At 63.7% G+C, this 24,053-nt stretch overlaps 1 protein-coding gene across 17 annotated transcripts in view; it reads left to right on the forward strand.

The window, feature by feature from the left end:
- Positions 1-4,539: 4,539 nt before the first annotated feature.
- Positions 4,540-24,053, forward strand: part of PLEKHA6 (pleckstrin homology domain containing A6) — a 49,768-nt gene continuing 30,254 nt past the window's right edge. For 4 of the 17 annotated variants that reach the window (XM_080568845.1, XM_080568846.1, XM_080568843.1 and 1 more), the window contains exon 1: positions 9,210-13,646. In XM_080568845.1, coding sequence (XP_080424971.1) covers positions 13,342-13,646 — 305 coding nt within the window. In that variant the 5' untranslated portion in view covers positions 9,210-13,341. Of the gene's footprint in view, positions 5,086-5,487; positions 5,565-5,959; positions 6,018-8,891; positions 9,110-9,204; positions 13,647-19,137; positions 20,056-21,529; positions 22,929-24,053 lie in introns of those variants that run through there. The other 13 variants (XM_080568840.1, XM_080568827.1, XM_080568842.1 and 10 more) reach the window with 11 other exon arrangements.

Below are 24,053 nucleotides of genomic sequence, written 5' to 3' on the forward strand. Positions count from 1 at the left end.
GAGGCCATTAGGAGTAGGCATCCATCTGCCCCTGCTGCTAATGGTCGAGCCTGTTAGCAATAAAAACATTTGCTGCTTTGTGTAGCCCTTCCAGCTGTACAAGCACATCGTACACTCATTGCTTTCTCTGCCTGCTCTCAGGATGGCACACAGTGCTTTGCTAGACATCAGACACATCTTCCATTTTTCCTCTTTCAATCAGTAGGTGCTGCTTTTAGCAAAAGAAAAAAAAAAAAACACAGATGTAGAAACGTGCTGTTTGGTGTAAGCAGCTCCCCTGTGACAGGCTGGATGTGAAGCTTTGGGGTGAGAAAGAGTAAGAAAGGAGGTCTTTATCAGCACAGCTTCCTGGTTCTATATGCAAACTTGGTTTTGTGCTGGCTCCCCAGCTCTAAAACGAAGCTGTTGAGGACCAGTTCCTGCTGTTTCTTCCACACACGCAGTCTGAACAGCTCCGGGTGGCACTATTTTAAGCTGAATCCCAAAGCCTGTCTGCAGAGAAGAGAGCTGCCATGAAAAATAGCCAATGCATATACAGCAGCATCAGGAGAAAAATAGGACCTTGATGTTCCGTGCGTCTGGGGAGGTTTGTGTAATAGGACGAGCACGTTTAAAATTACCCCGGCCCAGCTGCTCCCACCCCACCGGCTGTGTGACGGCCCCGCGTGAGCTTGTCTGCACCCTGTGGGCAGTGCTGGGCAGCTTGCTTCCCCGAGGCTGGAAGCTGAGGCAGCTCGTCGGGAAGGAAACAGCTCCAGCCTCGAAGCTTTTTGCATGCAGGGAGCAGCCTTCGGCCGAGAGCAGCTGGGACGAGGTCCCAGGCCTCTCGCACACCGTGCCAGGAAGGGACAAAGCCGCGGCGGGGGCTCGCGCCGTGGCTGCGTTCAGCACCTTTCCCCCTTCGTGGGCACTCACCAGGCTGCTTATTTTAAGCTTGCTGCTTCGGGTTGTGTTCCAGCTCAGATAATTTAGACCAGATCTGAGGTTAAGGCTTCTGGCGAGGGGGAAGCACGAGCAGATTAAAGAGGTTTCACTTTCAGAGCTGGGGGTGTTTTGCTGGCCCCTCTCCATGCCTCCTCCAGTGCAGGCTGGTGGGAGCTGCAGTAACAAGCCTTACACGAGCTCGGAGAGCCTGGGGTAGGTCTGGGAGCTGCTGCTTGCCGTGCCAGACGTTAAACGCGTTGCTCAGAGTGCCTGTAAGAGGCTGTTAAACATCTGCTTGCAATCTCGCTGTCTGGGCTCCGTCACGCCAGCCGGGTAGGACCCACCGAGCTGCACCCACGAGCGCTCCCAGCAACGGCGTTCGCTGGCCCCGTTTATCAAATTAGGAGCACTTTGCAGCCAGGCACAAGGAGCACGAAGCCATTAGCCTCTCTGCTCCGCTTCTCCCTCCTGCTTGAGGGGGTTCCTGGCCTCACCACGGGAGCTGGGAGCACCAAGAGAGCAGTGCGCTCCCGCTGCCCGTGGGCGCACAACGAGGTGGCTCCGGTGAGATGGTGACCGTGTCCTCGGCCTGGCTCTGCGCAACCTTGGAGCAATTAGCTGAGCACCGTGTAATGAGGTGCTGGGAGAGAGCAGCTGAGGATCCAGGGGACGGGCTGCAGCGGTTCCTTCGCCAAGGGTGAAGCTGGGGAGGGACCTGCGCTGCTGCGGCTGCGTTTCTGGAAGGAGCTGGAGAAAAGCTGCTGTCCAGGAGGTGGTGCCAGAACCGTACCGCAGCACCCGCAGCCCCGGCACGCTGCCCTCGGCTCTCACCCACCGCCTCACCTCTCGGCAGGGCAGGGCGCGAAGGTGAAGCTGGGGCCGGTGCCACAAGCCAGCCCTTTCTAAGCCAGCCCTTTCTTTGCAGAACCACCCGGCTTGGCGGCATTCCTCACGTCTGACTTGCGAGGGCTCCACGCAGGAAACTTCTCAAGCCTTCATTTATCTTCCCCCAAAAGGGCAAGTCGCCCTCAGCGAGCGTGGAGCTGGGTGTCAGACCGCAGCTAACGCCAGACGGCCTCTTAAGCAACAATTAAGCCCCGGCGGTGCCGGTGTCACCTCATTGCTCACCCAGCACGGCCCTTTTCCGCGTGCTTTGCTTCCCTTTTGCTTTTGTTCTCCCCGTGATCCCTGCCACTGTGGCTTGAAGAAAAGGCTCGGCACCAGGCACGTAGCAGGAGGTGTCCGCCGGTGGCTGCTCTGCGGGGCTGGGCAAGCGAGGTCCTTCCACCCAAAGCAGCGTCACCCAAAGCAGCATCACCCAAAAGCTGTTCCCGAACGCGCAGCCTCCCTGCAGCGGGCTGTGGGCTTTTCAGGGGCTGTCCCCTGCAGAGGACTGATGCTACAAGCAAGTAAATCCACAGGGCTTTCTTCCCCATCTCCTCCATAGGCCTGGTCCCGGTACAAATCCCTTTCGGCACTGGTGTGCAGGGCTACAGAGGTAGTGAACATGGGATTTGGCTCTCAGGATGGTCCCATAGGAGATTGGGAATTCCCTGCTAAAGGATGGATGCGGTGCACGGGGCAGAGGTGGCGATGCCTGGTGCTGGGGGGGAGACCCCGGGACCACCTGTGGAAACATAAGAAATGAGCATTTTTCCCAAAGAAAACGTCGGTGTGCGTCTGCTTGCTCCTAACCTGTGTGGTAACGAATGAGGAGCTTTTAAAAGGGTTTAAAACCAAATGAAAACAACAAGCCCTGCTGGTATTTCCCCTTTGAATTTCCATTGGATTAAGTTATAAAGAAATGGGGAAAAGTTCTCTTGTGGAAAACAATAAAAGCTGATTTATTTACCTGGCAGAACAGAGCCGGGAGCTGCTCGGGATTCTTGGCTGAAGGTCCGGCACAGCCCTCCAGCAGCCTCCACGGCGCTCACCCCTGGGCTCGAGCAGCTCCTGCTCGCTTCTAGCATCTGATTTCCTACAACAGTCGTGGTTGGATGAGCCCATAATTGCCACAAATGACCCCTAAATGAATAAGGGGGGTCCTGATGATACCCATGGCCAGGGAAACGCATCCCTCCCTGGGGTTTATGGAGAAGGAAGGAAATCTTTGAGGATCTTTGAGCTTATCTCGCATGGACCCTGACCACGACATCCCCCTGAGGGACATGCGAGGGTGATTCTGCAGTAACTGGGGAGATTTCGCCCTGGGCTTGTATTAAGTGCCGTGCCCTGCGAGCTCTTAGCCCCATAGCTGCAGAGCAAGCCTCTTCGGGTCTGCTGCTCCTAAAGTTTCTGTTCCGTGTCTGTAGAGATGAATGGACACCGGCTTTGAAAGCTCTCGGTCCTGAAAGCTGCGATGGAGAGAGCTCCGGGCACCCTCGGTGCCTCTGCAGCAGTGCCGGGAGCCGTGCCCGGAGCTGCTGGGGGATGCAGGTCACTGCAACGTCCGCGCCGAGGACTAATCCCCTGCGAGCAGTGAGTCAGGTTGGAGGATACTCTGAGTAAACGAAACTGCGGCAAGTGGCCGCTGCGACGGGCTGGCTGGGAGGCAGCTTTGCTTTCAGGAGCGCCCTCGTCATCCCCAGAGCCTCCCCGAGAGCTGGAATGGGATTAGGGCAGTTTAGGGACCGACCTCTCGCCGCGTTTTGACTTTGTGAAACTCTTCCTGCCTTGAGCCAGCTTGGGCCATCTCCCGGCACAGGGCTGACGATGGGGTGCCCCATTATTAAAAAAAAAAAAACACGATGGGAACAATTTAACGTGTCTGCGTGGTCCCAGGGGACGGGTTGTCCTGCGATGAAGCAGCACCGCACCGAGCCAGCACGGAGCCCCGGCTGCATTTTGGCTCCCCCGGGGCCACACCATGACCCCCCTGACGTCAGGGCACATCGTGGTGCCAGAGCCCGTGGAGCTGCCCCGTGGGCTCCGTGGCGGGGCCGGGGTGGCCGATGGGGCCGTGATAAGGGCGGTGACGCCCCGACCTCGCTCGCGTGGCCGGGAGCTACTGGGGCAGGCGCGGCGTAACGCTATCCCTGGGGCTCAGCCCGAATTCGGGCAAGAAGCCCAATCTTGCAACAAGGCAACGTGTCGCTGTCGTGGTGCTTTGCATCCAGGTGTTTCTCCCATGAAATGGAGCCTGCCCCGGTGAAACAATGCCGGGGACGGGGGCATCATCCCCTGCCCCGCCGTGGTCCCGTTGCTCTCCCGGTGGGCTCGCTGGGTGCGTTTTTCTCACCCAGGTATTCAAAGAATTATAGGAAAATCCTTCCCAAGGCTTTGGGTGAAGTGGTTTCCCAAATCCTGGCAGGGAACAGCTCTGAAGTGAGGACTGTGCTTAAGCTCAGCAGAAGAAGCTCCTTCGGGGACCAGCTCCTGCCTTTTCCTCTCGGGCCCCTCCTGAGCAAGCGCCTTCCTTCCTCCTTGTGCCATGAGAAACTTGGACAAGGCGCCGCTGAGACACGAGGGCAATTGCCTCCTTCACAGTCACCCAGCCCAGGTGCCTCCCAGACCCCACCTTTCCCCTTAAAAGACATTTAATTGATGGCTAAGAACAAGCAGAGAGAAAATACCCACTGGGCAGCTCCGAAAGCGCTGCAGATAATCATCAGGGTGCCCTACATACTGCCTCTGCTTGGCTGCGAGATCAGACGGCGAGAAGAATTTGACATTGTTTAAAATGAACAGGAGAGGGAAGGAACAACTCCATAATTACTCACCCGGAGTTAATTGACGGTAATTACACTGAGTAGGCAGGGGAGGAAGCTGCGATGGGCTAGCCCCGCAGAGTCATCCGGGGAGCCGTGCCTGCTCCGCTGCCGCGCAGGTGCCCTCTGAACCCCGGCTCGCGGGCGAGGTGGCAGCCTGGCTCCGAGGGGGTTAACTTGATGGGTTTGGTTTTCTTTTTTTCTTTTTTTTTTTCTTCCTCTTCCCTCCTTGGTTATTTGCAGCAAACAGAGCCCGGGTGGAAGGTCTGAGCTGAGCAAGTGTTTGCTCGGGGGGGGACCGGGAGCTGGCTCGCGCTTCCCGAGCCGCGCGGGGAGCGGAGGACGGGGCTGCCCCGCGCCCGCTGGCCCCGATGGCCGATGACATCGAGTGGCTGGACCTGCCGGGCAGGTGGACCTACGGCGTCTGCGGGGACGGGCGCATCTTCTTCATCAAGTACGGGCCTGCCTGGTGGGATCGGGGGTGCCAAGGGGACGGGGCTGGGGACGGGGGGCTGGGGACGGCTGCGCTCCTGGCTTGGCACACGGCCGGGGGGACTGCAGGGGGTGGGGGGTTTAATCCAGGCTGGGAGCAAGGGGTCCTGCCTGCTGCAAGCCTCGGTGTCCAGCTGCTTTCTTATCACTTGTGGTCATCTCTGCTTGCTCCCCTTTTCTCCCTTCTCGGGGCTGGCTGCTGTCCCGGTTGCTGCCTGGTGGATGCCGTTCGCCTCTTTCCCTAAAATCTGCTCCTTTCCTTTCCTTTGGCTGGAAAAGTTTCTTGTGTTGCCAAGCCCCCGCCCTGGCAAAGGGCCTCCCCGAGCCCCCCGCGGTGCTCACTGCCCCCCCTTGTCTTTCACAGCGACGAGACCAAGTCCACGAGCTGGGTGCACCCCAGCACGGGTTACTCCGTCCAGAGCGGGCACTTCTCCTGCGCCGGTAAGGGATGGGCCCCGGCTCCCCGTGCGTGCCCCCTGCCCTCTCTCAGGGCGGCTGGAGGCGTGTGGTGAAACGCTCCAGAAATGCCTTGGAGCCCCCCGAGCAGCTGGGCGAGCAGGGGTGGGTTTTGGGGGGAGACTTGGAAAGAGGTGCGAGGCGATGCCACATTTCTTGGGGACGCACGAGCCTCTGTAACCCCTGCGGTGGGGTTGGAGAGGTGTTCCCGGGGGGGTCTTAAAGGCTCCCTTCTGCAAACAGACTCCCTGCAGTCTCTGAAACCCACGGCTGGTGGGACAGGGACCCAACGCTCCCCTCTCGTGCAGTACCCGAAGCAGCAGTGGCGATGCAGGTGGGGGTGAGGAAGGCTGAGCGCCGCTTCTGCTGTGTCCTTCCAGGGCTGCCCCGAGGCTGGGAGGTGGACACCACGCTGCACGGGGGCTTCTACTTCATCAAGTAAGTGACACGGGATGGGGGGAGGCACTCTCTCCTGTGTTCAAGTGCTGTTTGCAGCCTCGGAGGACGCTGCTCCCCACCTGCCTCTGCCCGGAGCAGGGTGCTGGGCTAGCAGATGCGGGGTTTGTCCTGCAGCCTTTGGGGTGCCGCTCCTCCTGGTCTTACCTAGACCACAGCAAAACGCCTGCCAGCGCAGCATGGGCTGGTTTAATCCACGTGGAGTGCCAGGGTGTGTGGTTTGGGAGGTTTTTGAGATATCTCTTGCTGGAGGATGGGCTGGGGTCTGCGCCGCTGGTGTGTGCCGAGGCGTGAGATGGGAGCGGGGCGGGTGGGTGCCCATGGCTCGTCCCACGCTGCTGTGGCTGTGGCAGTCCCACAGGTACCAGCAGCTGGAAAAAAAGCAGAGCTGTGGCCTTTCTTCCCCAACTCTCTGGCTCGGAGATGGCAGTGCTGCGGCGCCTGTACTCCTGCAGACGGAGGTTTCCTCTCTGCAAAGTGCAGACGTCTCCTTTTGTGCTCCCCTTGCCACAGCAGCCACCCAAGGGCTCTCGGCGGAGGCAGCAGGACCTGCTCCGTGCCTGGCCCTGCGCTGCAGGCAGCTCCCGAACCACGTCCCTATTTTGGATGCAAATGTCTCTTCTGAGAGCTTGGGGAGCTTGGGGACATGGGGGCGAGCCAGGCAGCCCCCTGCCCTGCACCAGGCACTGCCTCTGCCCTTGGGGAGGGTCCCCAGAGCCCAAGGGGGGGATCCTCCAGGACACTGCCCCTGCAGAGGGGAGCTCGGTGCTCCCAAGCTGGCTGTGCTCACTGGGGATGAGCTTCAGGATCTGTCCCGAAGCCCTTCCCTCTTTCACATTGCCCCGTGCCCCCTCCCTGCCTCCATCCCCAGAGCCTGGACCCTCGCGGGGTGACGGAGGTGTCTAGACGGCCTGGGGCTGTCTCGCCTCGAGCAGGGCTCCAGGTGAGGTGAGGGCACCTCAGCCAGGACCTTTGAGCCCGTCCCTATCTGCCGGGCGTGCTGCGTGCTCAGACCGCGCTGACATCCCCAAGTGGGCTGAGGGCTGGAGCCAAGCGCCGCGCTTATCCGGCCCCGTCCGCCGAGCGTAGCCGAGGTGTCCTGGAGCCAGCCCGGGCCCTGAACAACGCCGGGAGCGGGGCTGGCTCAGGGAGGGCCGTGCTGGCGAACCTCCCGTCCGGGTCTGAGCGTCTGCGAGGAGCCGTCCTCCCCGCCGTGGCCGCGTGCTCGACGTGCTGCTCGTGGCCCTGGTTCCCCACACACCACGGCAGCGAGGGGGTGGGGGTGCCGGGGCTGCCGGCGAGGGGCTGCGACCCCAGGGGCTCCCCCCGGCTTGGCTGTGCCAGCTCCTGCCCTTTGCAGGAGCACCCAGGAGGTGGCAGTGGGGCTGGCGTGGCCGCGGGTGCCCTGCACCTTGCTGCACACATGCACTGGGTCTGGTTCCGGGGACGGGGCTGCTTCATTGCTGCGGTGGCCGGGGGCTCGGCGCGACGCTGGGGGGGCTCGGCGTGACACTGGGTGGGCTCCCACCCGTGCCAGCCCTGGGTACGGGAGGGCAGCGCCCAGCCCCTGCCTTGCCGAGTGCTCCTCCTGTGGGTAAGTGCGGCTACAAAGGGCCCTTTTCCACCCCGCTCCTGCCTCCGGCTCTCTGCCCGGATGGTGCCAGCAGAAGAAAAGGCCCCGCTGCGTCTGCGCCTTCGGGCTCTGCGACGGGGCCGGGGACAGGCAGAGCAGCGCCGGGTGGCTTCGGTCCCTGTGCAGGGGGGTAGGGAACAAATAACACGTGTTGCTGTGCCCTGCCCCGGGCTGGGGGGGGGGGGGGGTGTCCCACAAGAGCCCCCTTTGCTCATGTGCTTCCTGGGCTGTTTGATGGCTCTCGGGGATGGCTGGGGGCTGCGGGACCCCCGCAGTGAGCCTGGGCTGGCTGGGGAGCAGGGGGGTGCCTGGGGACAGGGACCAGGGAGGGGGGAGGACTCGCAGGCACAGAGTGGGGTCCCTGCGCTTGGGAGGGTGATGGGAAAATGCAGGATGCGGGGCATCCAGCGAAAGCCCCCCCCCAGCCCCTAACGCCTTGTGGCTAATGGTGGGATTATAGGATTGAGGGCGGCTGTGGGGTTTTCCTATCCAGAGGGCCCCCTCCCTCCCCACGCCAGCCCAGATGTGTGGCACACGAGGGGTCCCTGCACGCTGCGGGGTCTGAGCCCCCGGGCTGGGTGCGGGCAGGGTCCCGGCTGCGGTGCCTGGCGGCTGTGGCCAGCAGAAGTAGGGCAGTGCCGTGGATCGGGGCATGGTGCCATCGCTGTAGGGCTGCAGCTCTGTGGTCACGCAGCTCTGCTGCCCTGCTGCTGGGGGCTGGGGGCTGAGCGGGGCTGGGGAAGGGGCCTTGGGGCCGTGGAGCAGTGGGTTGGTGCCCCAGGGGACCCCCCCGTGGTTGCTGTTTTGCCACCCATCCTCTGGGCACCCCCCCCCAGGGTGCTCTCCGTGGGGTGCAGAGCCTGGGGGTGCTCCTGACCCCCCTGCAGCGGGTCCCATGGGCTGTGTGTGTGCAGATGGGGTCCCCCACCCCAAGAGATGCAGGATGGGGGGGGGGGGTGTACCCCCCTAATTCAGGGATGCAGAGGAGACACAGCCCTGGCTGTCCCCCCATCCAGGCAGGGAGAGAGGTCCTGGCTGCGCCCCCGAGCGATGCAGGGTGGCAGCAGGACCCCTTCTGCTCCTCCAGCACCGGGGGGGGTCCCAGTGTGCCCCCCCCAACCCCTTCCCCAAATGACACGGGGGGGGGGGTGGGCAGCAGGGCCCAGGCCCCCCTCGGGGTGATGCCTCGGTGCGGTGCGGCCCCCCTGGGTGATGCTGGGGGGAGCCGTGCGGTGGCTGCGGGGGTGTCCGTGCGAGCCCCCCCGCGTTGCTCGGTGCCAGCCCGGCATCACGTGCTGCTCGGCGGCCCCCGAGCATGCCCAGCTCCTGCTCTCGCTCCCGCTCGGGCTCGGGCTGCGGCTCCAGCTCGGGCTGGGGCTGAGCGGGAGGATGCTGAGCCCCTAGGCGGCGGGGGGGCCCCGGCCGCTGCCCACCCCGCACGGTGAGTGCCCCCAGGGCTGCCTCCCCAGCGCGGAGTCCTTCCTCCCCCTCCTCTTCTTCCCTGGGGGGCTGCAGGGGGGGTCCGGGGGGTGGCAAAGCATCCTTCCCCCATCGGGACGTGTGTCGTGGGGCAGGTCGGGGGGTCCTCTGTAGGGGGGACTGTGCTCTATCCGGGGGGGGTCCCAGCCCCCCAGGGGTGCCCTGAGCGTGCCCCATGGCCAGCACAGGGTGCACCACAGGGACTGGCACCTCCTGGCTGCCTGAGGGGCTGGGGGCCAGGGTCCCCCTGCATGGCTTCACCCCCCCTGCCAGGATTTTGGTGAGATGTGGGGACCCCCCTCAGCCCTCCCCATGGCGCGTTTGCCTGCTGTGTGCCTGCTTGTGTTCCCAGCCCCCCTGCGGCTGCACCTTGGGGTCCCCTGGGCTTGGACCCAGCACAGGGGCTTTGGGAGAGATGTAGGCTTTTTTTTTGGGGGGGGGGGGGTCTCTGCACCCTAAAGCCCCCGTGCTCACAGCTGGGGGCTCAGATGGCTGCGTTCCCCCCCGCCCTTGGTGCTGGGGTCAGTCCCACGGCTCGGCCGGGCGCTTTGCCGTGGTCGCAGCCAGGATGGGATAAAATTGATGGAGCCAGAGGTGTCTCCTGGCACTCCCCAGGCACCCAAGTGCTTCCCTGGGCTTCGCAGCTCCGTTTCTCTGCCCACTTGTTAGCAGGAGCCCCCCCCAGCAGCGGGCAGCAGCCAGGTGCCGTGCTTGCTGGGCCCCCCCGGTGCATTTTAGGTGTCTGGCGGTGCCGGAGACGGCGCGCGAGCCGCAGCGGGTCCCCCAGCAGTCAATCGCAGCTTTGTGGTGCTGCCGCCAGGTCTGGAGGAGCTCGCTCCGCTCCTGGTATCACATGATGGTGCGTCTTAAATAAGCCACGAGTCTGTTAAACCCGGCTGTGCTCGCCTCTGATCCAAGCGCTGGTGGAAGGGGTCAGGCTGGCCGCCCTCTGGTATCCCCCCCCCAAACCTCGCCAGGGTGCAGGGGGGAGGCGCAGCCCCCCCAGCACCTCTTTGCAGGGTCCCCATCCCCCTCCGAGGCTGTGCTTTGGGTTCGTGCCGGCGTGCAGGAGGCTCCCATGCATGGTTTGATCCGGACTGCCTGGTCCCTGCCACCTTGCCCATGACGCACGCCGGGGTCCCTCGGGTGCAGGGGGGCTGCTGCTCCCTCCGGATGGCTGCTGGAGCTGCTGCGTGATCCCCCCGAGTGGGCAGGAGGGAGGCAATGTGCTGTGCAAGGCACGGGCCCTGCAACTGCGGCGGGGACGGGGTGTGTGGCCACCCCAGGGCGTGCAAGGGAGCGGGCAGCCCCGCTGCAGGGCAGGCACCGAGGGGAGCAGGGTGGTGGCACTCGCTCGGGGTGACGTCCCTCCAGCAGGGGGGCTGTTGGTAGGCACTGCATGTTGCTCTGCAGCTGGCAGTTAGCAAAATCTGATGGTTTCTCCCCATTCCTCATGCGCAGTGTGTTTGCATCCCGTTGCGTCCTGCTTTGCATCCCACCGTGCATCCCAGGGCCACGTGCAGGGCAGAAGCTGGGCACCCCGCTCTCCAGGAGGGATTGCTCCTACTCCCCTCCCATCCGCACCAGTCCCTCCTTTGCTCTATTCTGGGAGGACTGGGGCTTCCCCACGAGGCCCCGACGGAGCCCCTGTCCCTCCTCTGCAGCCACCCGGTGCTGGAGGGGGGGGCGCCTGGCCACAGCCCCCACCCCAAGCCAGCCCCTCAGGGAGCCAGAGCTGGGATTAGGACTCACGGGGAACGGGCAGACGAGGCATTAAAATTCTTGAGCGTCTGCTAAAAATCACACAGCGAGCGCAAAGCCTCTTCCCTGTGGCCGGGGCTCTGCCTGCTTTATCCAGCGCGGGGTAGGGCGAGCGGGATGCCTCCATCCCATGCTGGGGAGGAGACGGCCATCCCGCTGCCCCAGCTCCGAGCACCCCATCACAGCTCCCTGCATCCCCTGCCATCCCACCAGGGCTGGGGTGAAGGGTCCCAGCCCTCCCCGGGCGAAGCAAGGTGCGGCGGTCCCGCGGGGTGCTGGCGAAGCAGGCGAGCCCCGTGCTGGCGCAGCTCGCCGCGTGGGCTCGGGCAGCCAGGCTGGCGCTGGCCTCGCTGGAAAACCGCGTTTTCCTGCCGAGTTCCCATAGAAACCGTCGGGAGCAGCAGCAGGGCTCGGGGACCGAGGCAGAGGAGGCAGGGGCAGGCGCGGGCGGACGGGCGAGCTCCGTGCCCGGCGCTGCGGGAGGAGGAAAGGGGGCAGCCGGAGGCCGTGCCCTCCCCGGGCTGCTCCCTGCTGCGGGGGGAGATGCACCGGCATCACCCCATCCGTCCGCAGCGCCGCTGCGTGTGTGTGTGTGTGCAGGTGTGCGTGTGAATGCGTGTGCCCCCGTGCACGCCGCTGGCCCCCGGCCAGCCCCCAGTGCAGCCAGGCCTGGCACGGGAGGGATGGTGCAAACATCGCCCAGATGGGCAGCGCGGGGCTTAATCCCTCGCTGGGCTGCCGAGGCCAGCTTAACCCTTAGCAGCCGGGCTGGGGCTTGGTTTTATTTTGTTTTTATTTTTTTTTTCCTTCTCCATCTGTGCCCCCAGGAATCAGCTGGGGATCTCTCCTGCCTGTCTCTGCTCGCTGGAGGGGAAAACACGGCTCCTCTCCGTGCCCTCTCCCGCTCCGGCATTTGTAGTAGCATCCCCCCTTCTGTTTTCCCTAGCTTGAAACACGATAATCCGCAGCAGGCAGAAATAGCACAGGGAGGAATGCGCCGGCTCCTCTTTAGCCTTGTTTTTCCCCAGCATCTGACAGCTCCGTGGCTGCATGGGGAAGCCCAGCGCTGGCATGGGCGGCACCGTGGCAGTGCCGGGGGCACGCCGAGCCCCCTGCGTGCGCCAAGACCCCTGCGCCAGGGGCAGCAGGGATGGCAAAACTCACTGGGGTCGGGTTGGCCGTGCTGGGGCTCGGGTTGTGCAGAAAGGTGTTTTTTTGTGTGTTTTTTTTTTTTCTCTCCTGGTTTTTGGTGTGGTTTTGGTTGTGTCTCAGTTTTCGCCCTGCAAGGGGAGAGCAGCTGCCGGGTGAGGTTAGGTGATCGCAGCGGCCGGTTGTGGCCTTAATCTGTGAATTTAGCAAAGCTCTTTAATAAAGATTCAAAGTCACCAACTTCTCAATTAAGGGATGAGACAGCTCTTGATCCATGTTTCTGGGTCAGCCGGAGAAAGGCCATTTAAGACCTGGTGGATGGCTTGCCTTTGATGTTTCTAAAGGAGACGGCTTTTGAATAAACACCTTGCTGGTGCAGCAGCAGGCAGCCTGCGTGGCTCCCTCACCTCTGCAGGAGCACCCGGAACCCCGAGACCCATCCTGAGCCCGGGGGGGAAGCCTCTGCCTCCCCTGCCACACACCGTGGGGGGGACACACTGTTAGGTCAGGGCAGGCTGGTGGGCAGCAGGCAGAGCCCTCGGCCCCTGCTCTGCGGCTGGGTGGGCTGCACCCCGCCAGGGCCCCCGGCTCCCCAGTGACTCTAGGGTGCTTCTAACCCTCTGTTTACTTCAACAGCAGCCGCTCGCATGGGTGTTAATTGCAGGAGCTGGCAAAGCACTAATTAGGGGATAATGAGACGGCTTTTGTGTGTGCCTGGCGTCCCGTCGACAGACAACCGCCCTGCTCCAAACACGCTTCGCTGTGTCCGTGATCCCTGCGCCGTGTCCATGATCCCTGCTCCATGATCCCTGGGCTGTGCCCTGGGCCGTGCCCTTGATCCCTGCTCCACGTCCATGATCGCCGCTGCCTCATCTCCCCACTGCCGTGCCCAGGGCTGTGGGTGCTGGGTGCTGCTCCCTGCCTGCCCCGCTGCTCCATCCTGGCACAGCTCGGGGTTTTCTTCCCCCCCCTCCCCATGCCCCCACTTTAATGGGGGATCTCAACGAAGCTGCCTCATGCTCCCGTGTTCTTTAGAGCGGGGGGGTTTCACCTCGCTGCTGCTGAACGGCTCGGGTGCAGCTGGGCTGCTCTGAGCCCCCGAGCCCCGCTGGTAATTCAGTGGCCGGCAGAACCTTGGCGGCGCAGCCCTTTGTTCTCGGAGCAGGGGGGCAGGATCCGGCCAAGACGGGGCTCAGGCCGCCCCCTCCGCTGCCACCATCTCCCCTCCCGATCCTCACAGCGTCCCCAGCGCCCTTATTGCTGGGAAGGAGCTCAGGGTAGGGGATGGGGGCTCGTGCAGTGTTGGAGCAGAGCATCCTCCCCCTCGCCGGCCGTGCACCCGCATCCTCCCGCGGCGCGCAGCTCCGGCACCCATCTCCTGCTGCTGCTGCCGGAGCCGCGCACGCCTGCCGAGCAGCAGAGGCTGCTGTTCCTCTCCTCCTGCCTGCAGTCGCCGGGGACTCGCAGCCGGCGTTCCCCTCCTCGCCTTCCTTACGTAAGCACCGGCGGCAGCAGCAGCAGCAGCACGGCAGCTCGGGCAGCTCAGCACTGCCGGGGCCTGGAGCCTCGCACCGGCCGCTGGCAGCCAGGTAAGGGTCACCCCGCACCACGGCTGCAGTAGGCGAGGGGCTGCTGCTGCCTCGGCCCCGCGCTCTGGGTTTTTGGGTGCTGCACAGCACCGGTGGGCTCAGCCCTGTGGCGGTGGCCCTACGGGTGCAGCTCCCACCCAAATCCGCGAGGAATGTGCCGTGCTCGGGGCTGGCAGCCAGCAGAACAGCCGGGACCAGTCTGGCAGCACCGGGAGCACCGGGTGCTGCCTCCTGAGCCGGCTCGGCCGGTTCTGCGCCAGCACCGAGCTCCCCGATCCCGGGGCACCGGCCGGGCGCCGCGCCTCGGAGCAGCCGTGCAGCCGAGCGATGCAGTGGGCGCCAGGCTCAGCACCTCGCTGGGTGCTGGGCCCCCAGGGGATGCTCCTCGGCGCCGGGCGAGGACGGGGCGTGTGTGCCCGCGGCACTGCGCTCTGCCACGGAGACGGTGCTGGGGTGCAGCATCCCGGGCGAGGGGGAAGGAGCTGAAAGCCTCCACCCCGATACGTTGCACCCAGCAGCCCCGTGCTGGGCATCTGAAAGGGTTTGGAGGTGCAGGGTTTGGAGGTGCAGGGTTTGGAGGTGCAGGGTTTGGAGGTGCTGAGCTCCGGCAGCTCCAGCCGGCGGGTGCGTGGTGCGGTGATGTGATCCGGCAGGCGAGGGCTAATTACAGCCCCAAACGGGCTGGGTTCAAAGGGCTCTCCCGGCGCAGGTGGTGTGGGTGCAGGCTCAACGTGGTCGGTTGTGCTGTGCTCGAGTGGAGCTGAGCTGGATCTCACTGGGGCCTGAGCTACTGGGGGCTCGTCCCAGCCTCCCCCCCTGCACCATGATCTGCGTTTACTGGAGGTGAACCCCCCCTGGATTTGCAGGTGCTCCCTTCCAGTGGTTTATAAAATCCTTGACTGGTTCGGAGGTGGCAGGGCTGTGCTTTATGCATCCCTTGGGTGCCTGGAGCAGGGGTACAGGATGGGACCGGGGTGCGTGGGGCAGTGACACATCGCTGCCAGCTCCCACAGAGGAGCCTTGAAGCATTACCGGCCTCTGCGGGGCAAAGCCAGGGCCGAGGCTGCCCGTGGCCACCCAGCTTTGCTAACTCGGGCGTGGGGTCGTGCCGCAGGGAGGTGACATTGCCCCACGTGCGTGGTCCCCAGCCGGGACCCTCACCCCAAGGTCCCGCAGTGCCGGGGGGGGCTCTGCCCCCTCCCGCTGAGGGAGTTTCATGGGGTATGGCAGGCTCCCCCGGGCCATCTGCTTTGCGCACTGAAACTAATTTTCCAGCCTTTATTCTTCCGGAGAATTTGAAAACGCGATTGCACCCTCAGGGCCCAGGAAGCAAATCAGGAGATACAAATCTGCGAGTTTCGCGTGCGTCTGATGATTTCCATCGCACGGTGCCAGACTGCAGGGCCGGGGGTGCTGGGGTAGAGCAGAGCAGGGTCCCCGCAGTCCCCCAGCCCCACGCTGGCTCTTCCAACCCACACCACTCTCCTTGCAGCGCATCCTCCAGATCCTCCGTGTGAGCGTGGGATTTCTTTTTCTTCCTCTTTTTTTTTTTTTTTTCTTTTTCTAAATGCATGTTTTGTGAATGTGCAAATGCAGTGACCTTTCGTGGGGGCCGCCCGGAGCTCCAGCTCTGGCTGCCGGCTGCTCTCCCGCTTGTCAGGGAGATGAGGGATGCGAGAGCTACGTGCGAATGCCGGGGCCTCTGGGCTCCAACGCTCAGCTGCGATCACGGTGATGAGTTCCCGGAGGGGAGGAGAGGGCTCGTTTCGCCTCTCTCCCCGTGTGCCGGGAGATGCCAGGCCCTTCACCAGCCGTCAGCGCCGCTGCCTCGCATCCTGTCCCCGTCCCTGCCTCCCCTCCCTGCCAGCTGCAGCCTGTTCTTGGCGTGACCTTGTCCCTGCTGCCGTCGCAGGAGGCTCAGGTGCTGAGCGTCCCTCGGGGTGGGCAGCCGGGGGCGGTGCTGGCTCGGAGGGTCCCATCCTTCCCGTGACCGCCAGCCCCACACGCTGTCCCCTTTCCCAACGTCCTTGGGCACCAGATAGGGCCGGTGGCCTCCTTGGGGCTGCAGACGGGCCTGGGCGAGCCCTCCGCAGATAAGGGCCGTGCCGGCGGGGAGCAGGAATGTGGTGTATGCGGTTAAAGTTCACCTGCTCCTAGGGGTCGTCCCCGTCGTGGAGGGTCTGGGGTGGCTGAGAACTGGGCAGAGTGCCCTGTCCCCGTCCCCAGGTGGCTCTGGTCCATATTCCTGGTCCCTGATGGCACTGGGCTCTTGGGGCTCCCGTGGGGATGCTCGTGGGGACGCTCGGCAGCAGTGGGGGCTGAGATGGGGACACAGTGGCTAAGACAGAGCCGAAGTAAAGCCCCAAAAAGAAAAGGATCTTGGAGGATGGCGTGGGTGCAGAGACAGGGGACAACCAGTGCACAAGTGGGGAAACTGAGGCACAGAGCCAGCACGGTGGGATTTGAGCAGGGAGCACCCTCTAAGACCCAGCACCTCTCTGCTGCATCTTGTCGGTGCTCCGGACTGCTCCTGAGGTTTCCTGGGCTCTGGGTGTGCACGCGTGCAGGATCTGGCACCCAGCAGCCCCATTTCCTGATCGGGCTTTGGGCGTTCCCGTAGGATAATTATTCTGTAATTGCTCGGTAATGAGGTAGCAATCCTGCGGTGGGGCAGTGCTTACAAAGGGCTTCCCCAGCCTGGGCTGCACCCGAAGCCCCGACATCCTCCTCCTCCACAGGGTCCCCATGGGCGGGTGCCCCTCGTCCCCGGGGGCGGGATGGGGAAATCTGGGGCAGGATGTGCTGGAAAAAGGATTCCTCATCCCCTCCCTGCCCCGCTCCTCCCAGCCAGGGGCACTGGAGCAGTGGCTGGGGGCTGGCTGCGTCCGTGCGTCCCCGAAGCGCTGGCACCGGGCTGGCACGGAGCCCTGGCACCTACCAGCGCTGCCTTTCACTCCCTCCTGGCACCATCTCCACTGCCTCCGGGGCCCTTTGGGGATTTCCTCCGACCCGCCTTCGCCCGTCCCCGCTGGCACCGCCGCCACCCGGCTGGCGGGCGTCCGGCCGTGCCCGATCCCACTGCTCAGGGCTGGCACTGTTGGGGACAGAGCTGTCCCTTCCCCATCCCCGAGCCCCCGGGGTGCTGCTTGGGTGAGCTCCCGGCGCCCTGCTCTGTTTTCAACACACCCTGCAAAAAGTGGAAGAGGCAAACGGTGGCCCCTTCCCAAATCCGGGGTCAGAGGATGCCACTGGGGACAGCGGAGCTGCCACGTCCGGAACGGAGCGTGCCTGGTATTTATAGCCTGCCATGGATGCCACGAGGCAAACAAGCATGGAGAGAAAGGGGTTGTTTTGGTCTTCTTTGTATTTATTTTTTTCCAAATCTTCCTCCTTTAAAGGCCAGGCTGGCTCTGCCAGAGATGGCTCTGCACCCTCCGGCCCTGGGCTGGGGCTGCCCTGTGTTGTGCCCCCCCCCGAGGGATGCTCGTGCCCCGATTTTTGGGCAGCCCACGCAGCTCCTCTGCAGCGAGAGGAACCAGGAGGAGAAGCCAGCCGAGGTGGGGGTCAGGTGAAGTCCACGCTTGCTCTTGGGGGTTTGCTTTCCTCGGCAGCATCTCCTCTTTCAGGCCGGCTGAGCAGCGATGATTAGCAATTCCAGTTTTTATTGCGAGCCCAACGCGGCCGCGTGTTGCGTGCCTCTCCCCGTCGAGGTGGAGCTGCTGCCAGGTTGTCTGAGACAAATTGTTTGCTTTGCCGTGTGGTTCGTGTGCCTTTTTTTTTTTTTCCCCCTCTTTCCTCAATCAAATAGATGCTCTTATTTGGAAACAATGAGCAACTGTTGGAGTGTGAAGCTAATGAATCTTTTAAAGCTCATCAAAATGAGAGGTTGCGTGTGCGCCGCGGGGGCCGGCGAGTGCTTCCCACCCTGGGCATCTGAGGGGCACCGCGATGGGAGGCTGCTGGGGGGGTCCGTGGGGTGCGTGGGGCACTCGGTCCCACTCTCCTGGGATCATCGGTCACGACCCGAGCCCACCTCCGTGACTGGAAGGCGCAGGGATCAGCCCCGGTGCTGATGAGTGGGGGAAGCATTTGGGGTGTGGATGCCGAGACCTTGTGCAGCACCCCTCAGCCTTGGGGGCAGCGCGGTGGGACAGCGGCTGCCCCGTGTCGCAGACTGGAGGAAGGGCTTTTGATAGCAGAGAGGCTGCTCGGAGCCTTATCTTATCCCCCGTGTGCTGGGCTTATCAGCAGACATGCTTGTCCTGGAGATAAGGGGGACCTTGGGTTCAGGCAGGGGCTGGCTGGGGGAATCGATGCTGTGTGTGCTGGTGCTGGGCGGGCAGCACGGGCATGGGGAGCTGAGCCCCCCTCGGTGGCTGGGGTACCAGTGAGGGTCACCCCAGTTTTGGCTCTCCGCTGACCGGGAGCATGAAGCAGCTCCCACCCGCTGGGGGGAAGATGCTCCTTTGGTTATGTGGCACAGAAACTCCGGGCATGGGAAGGGTGCACAAGGTTCAACCCCATCTCTTGTTCTCTTTAAGCAAATTAAAATTCCCCAAAAAATCCACCCCAACCCTTCAGCCAGGGTCAAAGTCCCGTGGAGCGGCCCTGGGAATTAAATCCCTGCCCGAGGCCATCTCATCCCCATCGCGCCCAGCGCAAGCTGAGTGCTCCAAAGGCAAATTTGCTCTCCCAAAGAGTTGTCACAAGATCCTGGGGTCAGGGTGCTGCGCGGGGACGGGTCCTGGTGCCCTGCGCCGCGGCAGTGCTTCGGTGGGGGGCTGCTGGGGCGAGGGGTGGCCCTGCCCTGGGAGGAACGGCACAGGGTGCTGGGTGTGCAGGATGCTGGGTGTATGGGATCTGGTGGCGGAGCAGGGACCGGCACGTCTCCACGATCAGGTGGGGCGATGGGAGAGGAGGAGGCAGGTTGTGGGGCGCTCCCCGCGCGCAGCCGGGCCCTCGTGCTGCCTGCTCGTAAACAGGCTGTTTTTGTTTGCGCCGCTGCAGCGCCCGCGGCCGCTTGTGCAACCGGGGCGGGGAAGCTGGCTCAGGGCTCCTTTGGGTTCGTTACACCCGCGACAGAGAATCCTGAGCTGGATCCAGCCCCACGAGCTTGGGGAGCACAGGAAAAACCTGGGCTGGGCTCGTGTCCCCTGCTCAGCACCGTGCTCCTGGCACAGGGATGCCGTGCGCAGTCGCGTCATGGTGGGGTCGCCATGGTTTTGGCCACAAAGAACCTCTCCATGCCAAGGATCAGCTTCCCCCCCAGCAGGCAGAGCAGCCTTGGGACTCCCTTTTCCCCAGGGTAATGCCCAGGACCAGCCCCACGTCCCGAGCGGGGTGCACGGCACAGCCCCGCTCCCGCTCGCCCCGCAGGCAGGTGCAGGGATGAAGCAAGCAGCCGCGCGTGCAGCCCAGCCTCGCCGATGGTATGTGGCTGCCCCAGTTCTGGGCTGCAGGTGAGCCTGGAGAATTGGGAAAAACAGGGCAGGGTTTTGTCTTCTCAAGAGTTTCCTCCTGCTGCAGGAAGCACGGCCGTGGTGGCGCTGGCACGAGGAAGTCCCGCAGTGGCGCAGGACGGCCGCGCTCCGGTTATTGGCCGCAGAAGCCCTGGCAAGCAGAGGGTTTGCTGAGGGCACCAGGCAGTGGGGACACTCGCAGGCACTGACCCCAGGGGTGAACCATGAGCTCTGTGCCACCAGAGCAGTCATGGCACAAACATATGGCATCGCTGCCCGGCTCAACCAAATGAGGGATGCAAAATTGCTCGTGACTAAGGGCAAGGGCACCCCCCGTGTTTATCCAGCACGGTGCCGAGCCTCTCTGTCGTGTAGTACGAGGTTAAAAATGTACCATTTGCTTTTCCCCTGCTGCCGATTTTGGCATGCAGGCAGGCGGTGCCCAGCCAGTGCCCACCGCAAGGTCCCTGCCCCTTCCCCAAGACACACCGAGACGCAAGCACGGAGCCCAGCAGCAGAGCTGCCTGAGGAATGAAAACACATCTGAAGCATGACATAAACCAGCGCCAGGCTCTGCTTTGAGGCTGAGCCAGCACCTTTGGGGCCAGGGCTGGCGGCGGAGGGCTCGGGCAGCGTTGGCGGGGGCTCGATGGCGCGGCCATCCCCAGCGGAGGGCTGGCGAGCGCCTGGCGTGGCCGGGAGCAGGCGGGAGTGGCGTGAGAGCCGGCGCACACGGGGGTGTGTGTGTGTGCGAGCGCCTGTTTATATACGAGGCAGCCAACCTGCAGTCTCAGATTTCAGCCCTCGCTTATCAGTCCTTGCAGCGTTTGGACGTGGCGGCTCTCCGAGGCGGCTGCTGCTTCCCCCTTCCCTGCCTTCCTCTGGGCTCCCCACCTTGGCACCGCTCCCACCGCCCTCCCCAAGCCAGCACCGCGGCTCCCGGTGAGCAGGTAGGGTGAGCCGGCCAGGGGTGCTCTGCCCTCAGAATCTGGTTTGAGTTTGGGGGGTTTGGGCTCCTGGGGATGGAGGAAGAGCCCCCCGGGGCTGGAGCGAAAGGGCTGGGGTGCCGGAGGGGTCTGTGTGGCTGCGGGGCACCAGCAAGTTGGGCTTTGCTGGAGGACGGCTGCAGAACTGCTTGAGCAGCACTGGAGGGGCTCGGAGCTGACACCGGGGGGTACTTATGGGGTGGGGGTTTGTAGGGACAGGGCTGGCAAATGTAGCCCCAGATATCAGCAAGTCGGAGGCAGCACGCCCACGGGCTGGCAGCGCGTCCCGCTGGGCACGGCACGGCACCGGTGTGCGCGGGAAAGCCCGGCTGTACTCTGCCAGGAGTTAAACCTAAGCCTTGTGGGGAGCTGCAGGGAAGGTGTGGCGGCGCCGATAAGGTTGGCAGGGCTGGGAGTGGGGCAGAGGCAGCTGAGAGGGCCGGGCACGCTGCGCGTACACACGGCTCCGCTTCCAGCCAGGATGCGGGCAGGGATCCTGCCCCGGTGGCGGTTCGTTGCGCACGCTGGGCTGGGAAGGGTTGTGCCTGTGCTCTGCGCCACGCTCTGAAGCCTGGCAAGAGCCAGACCCTGCTCAGAGCTGAGCCATTTGGGGGTAATAATCCCCTCCTCAGCTGCTGGGCTCCCCCTTGGGTGTGCGTGGCCAGGGACGTGGTGATTTGCGCCGAGACCTGTCCCACTTCTCCGTGTCTGCCCAGGAGCAGCTGGGTTGTGCGTGGCAGCGAATCTGCTTCCAGGGCTGTGGCAGCGCGTTGTGTTTTGGAGCAGGTGACCGAGCTGTCACCGTGTCTCTCCTCCTATCTCCGGCACTCTCGAGATAAGGCAGGAAGCATCCACCAGCAAGGTGGGTGTCGCTGCCGGGCGGTGCAGGGTGGCTGTGGTTTCCATCCGGCTGCTCCCAGCCACGCGTGGGGATGTCCTGGAGGTGGGAGCAGTCTCCCCGCTGCTCTGCAGTGCTGGAGGGTGGTGGCGTCATAGCCGGGCCTGATCCTGGCACCATCCTGCTCCTTCCTCCCCTGTTGCTCCCCTGCTGACAGCATGCTGCAGGTCAAAGACCGGGCTCTGGTCTGGAGCAGAGCGCTCCCTCCTCCTGGCGGGCACGTCCTTCGCTCCGTCGTAGTGCCGCAGGGCCGCTAATTAATTAATTCTGTGACAAGGAAGGATCATTAGCAGCTCCTGACAATGGCCTGTGCAACGCATCGCTGGGACCTCAGCTCTGCTGTCCCTGCACGGAGCCTGCTCCGCCCTGCTGGGGCAGGAGTGACACACAGGGGGGGGACGGTCCATCTGTGCAAGCCAAGGACACGGCTGACTTTCTTCCACTTACTGGTCTCCTGGGGCGTTAAATCCAAACCTCCCAGCTCAATCCCTTGATTCGCAGTGACTTCCTCACCTCTTGGTCCACAAATTTCAGGCAGATTTAGCTGGGGACAGCGATCTCCACGTGTGGTCCTACCAGGAGGGAGCAGGCAGCGGGGCGTGAGCAGAGCCGTGGCTCCGCGCAGCAGCACGGAGGAGGATGAACAGCTTCTCTTTCAGCGCAGTTTTTTATCTGTTCCTGAAGCTGTAAAGAATCCACCACGGACACAAAGCCATGAGAAGCAGGAGCTGCTGGGCTGCCTCGAGGTGAAGGTGGGCGTCTGGCTGCTCTTCCCACCCGTATCGGCCCATCTCTGCCCTCTGGAAACTCGGCACAAGCCTCTGGGCTCTTCCCAGCGCTGTCTCCCCGGAGCAAAACAGTTCCTTATAGAGAGCAATAACCAGGCTGGCTCATTTCGACTGGGACAAAGATGAAACCCGATGCAACTCCCCAGCCCCTGCGAGGCTCCTCCGGGGGATGCTGCGGGCAGGTGCGGTGCCACAGGACGCATCCAGGCTGCGCAACCGCCGGCTCCAGCCCCAGCTCGGCGACTCCCATCCCTCCTGCTTCCCTCCCCGGGCACGGCTAAGGGCACCGAGGTCCCTGCCAGGCCATCACCCCCTGCTTGGGGCCGAGAGCAGTCTCAAAGCCTCCCCAGGATGGGGATGGAGGCTACGGAGGCTGTTCAGGGCTGCAGACGGAGCCCGGAGCGCTGCATCTCCCCGCCTCAGCGCGGGGAGGGCCAGGCCTGTATTTATTTACTCGATGCCGGGGGAGAAAGGGGAACTGGCAAGAGGCTCGCTTGCGAATGGGATTTCTGGGAAGTGGAAAGCTGGCTCGCCTTCAGCCTGGAACTGTCCCGGTTTCCAATTGGAAACATCCCGTGGTGACTAAACTTCATTCAGGGGAAGATCCCGTTCTGCAGAGCTGCAAAACCCGCCCGCGGCGGTCGCTCTGCTGCGGGGGTGGCAGCGGGAGGGTGACAAGGGAAGGGCTCTTTGGTGGCAGAGGGGGACAGCTCGGCCTCGCGCTGCCTTTGCACCAGCGTGGGAGATTCTGAGGGTCCGGTCCGTAGGGGTAGAAAGTGTTTGCAGCTCCCTTTGCTTTTCCCTGGCAGATTTCTTGCTTTTCCCCCTGCAGCTGTCCCTGGGGCCAGCTGCGAGCACTGATGAGGATGTGGTCGGGGCGCTGGGAACCAGCTGTGATTCACCAGCAGGCTGTGCCCGCCTGCCCCAGCCACGGCCCTGGGACACCGGGGCGTGGTGGGCTGGAGATAGCAATAAACCGGGGCCCGGCCGTCCCAAAGCACCGGCACCGCTGCTGAGCCGGTCCTGGTGGCAATGGCCGGGCTGAACCCCAGGCTCCCCGGGCGTTTAATGGTTTGTGGAGGAGGTTAATGGCTGGATACGCAACGAGCCCGGTGTTGTATCACCTGCAGGCTGCGCCGCAGCGGTGACGGGTGAGCTCTCACCACTGCTGATAGGAACCGAGGGCATCCAGCCCAACCTGCCTGTCGGAGCTGTGCCGGAGCACTGCTTCCTCCACTGCTGGATGGGAGAAGGATCGCTCTCCATGGGTCCTTCTCCCATCCCAGGGGTCTGGCAACCCCTGATGGCTTTGCCAGAGACTTAGCAGCAGCGGGATGTGCCTCGTTTGGCTGCGGTTTGTGGGACCGCTGGGGTTTGCTCAGAGCACCCTGACTTCTCTCTGCTCTGGTGATGCACGGGCAGGGCAGTTGGTGTTGCCCCCCGTGTTCCCCCGTGCCAGGATGGCTCTGCCACCAGCCAGCCCTGTGTCCCCGCAGAGGACAGCCACCGCAGGGGTGAGCTTGGCAAGCAGAGCCGATCCTGAGCCTGGCTCTGTGTGTTTGGTTTGGTCTGAAATCTGTTTGTTTATAAACAAACCGCCAGGTTTGGGGAACCTTTGGTTCCTGCTCTGCTTGTGCGCAGGGGCTGGCGGTACGGGCGCATGCGCAGCCGTCTCGGGGGCTTGGGGCTGGCGGTGACAGGGTGGCAGCACCAGGACGTGCGGCAGGTGCTGCCGTGCCAGAGGTGCCACGCTCTGCTCCTGCGGTGGCTGTTCCTTGGCACTGGGAGCAATTTGGGCTGCTCTGAGCATTGCAGACCCGCTGGCACCCACACAGAGCTTGCAGGATGCTCCCCACAGCTGTGAGCCAGGCTGTGGGTGCCTGCAGGGACAGAGAGCCTCGGCCACCCCGCGTGGGGCCGGGCAGCCTGGTGCTGCTGCCCGCACTGTCCTTGGGAGCTGTTTGGCGCAACGCACTTGCACAACCGGCACGCGTGCGCTCTTGCGTCACAGCACGGTTACAAACTGTTCTGGGGCTCGCGGAGGCACAGGATGAGACCTAAAAACAGCGAGTTTCCCCGTACTCTTTCATCGCACCTGCAAGAACATAAGGGAAGCATGGCTTTGCACGAGGAAGGCAACCGGGACAGCAATCACACTGCTGCTGGGGAGGCTGTCGGGTGGCACACGATGGCAACCCAATGGCACGGGAGGCACCGAGGCCCTGACCTGCTCCTGCTCGGGGTAAATCCCCACGGGGCCACGTGGCCGTGTCGCG

Source organism: Anser brachyrhynchus (assembly GCF_964034855.1).
Source record: "Anser brachyrhynchus genome assembly, chromosome: 27".
Lineage (NCBI taxonomy): Eukaryota > Metazoa > Chordata > Aves > Anseriformes > Anatidae > Anser > Anser brachyrhynchus.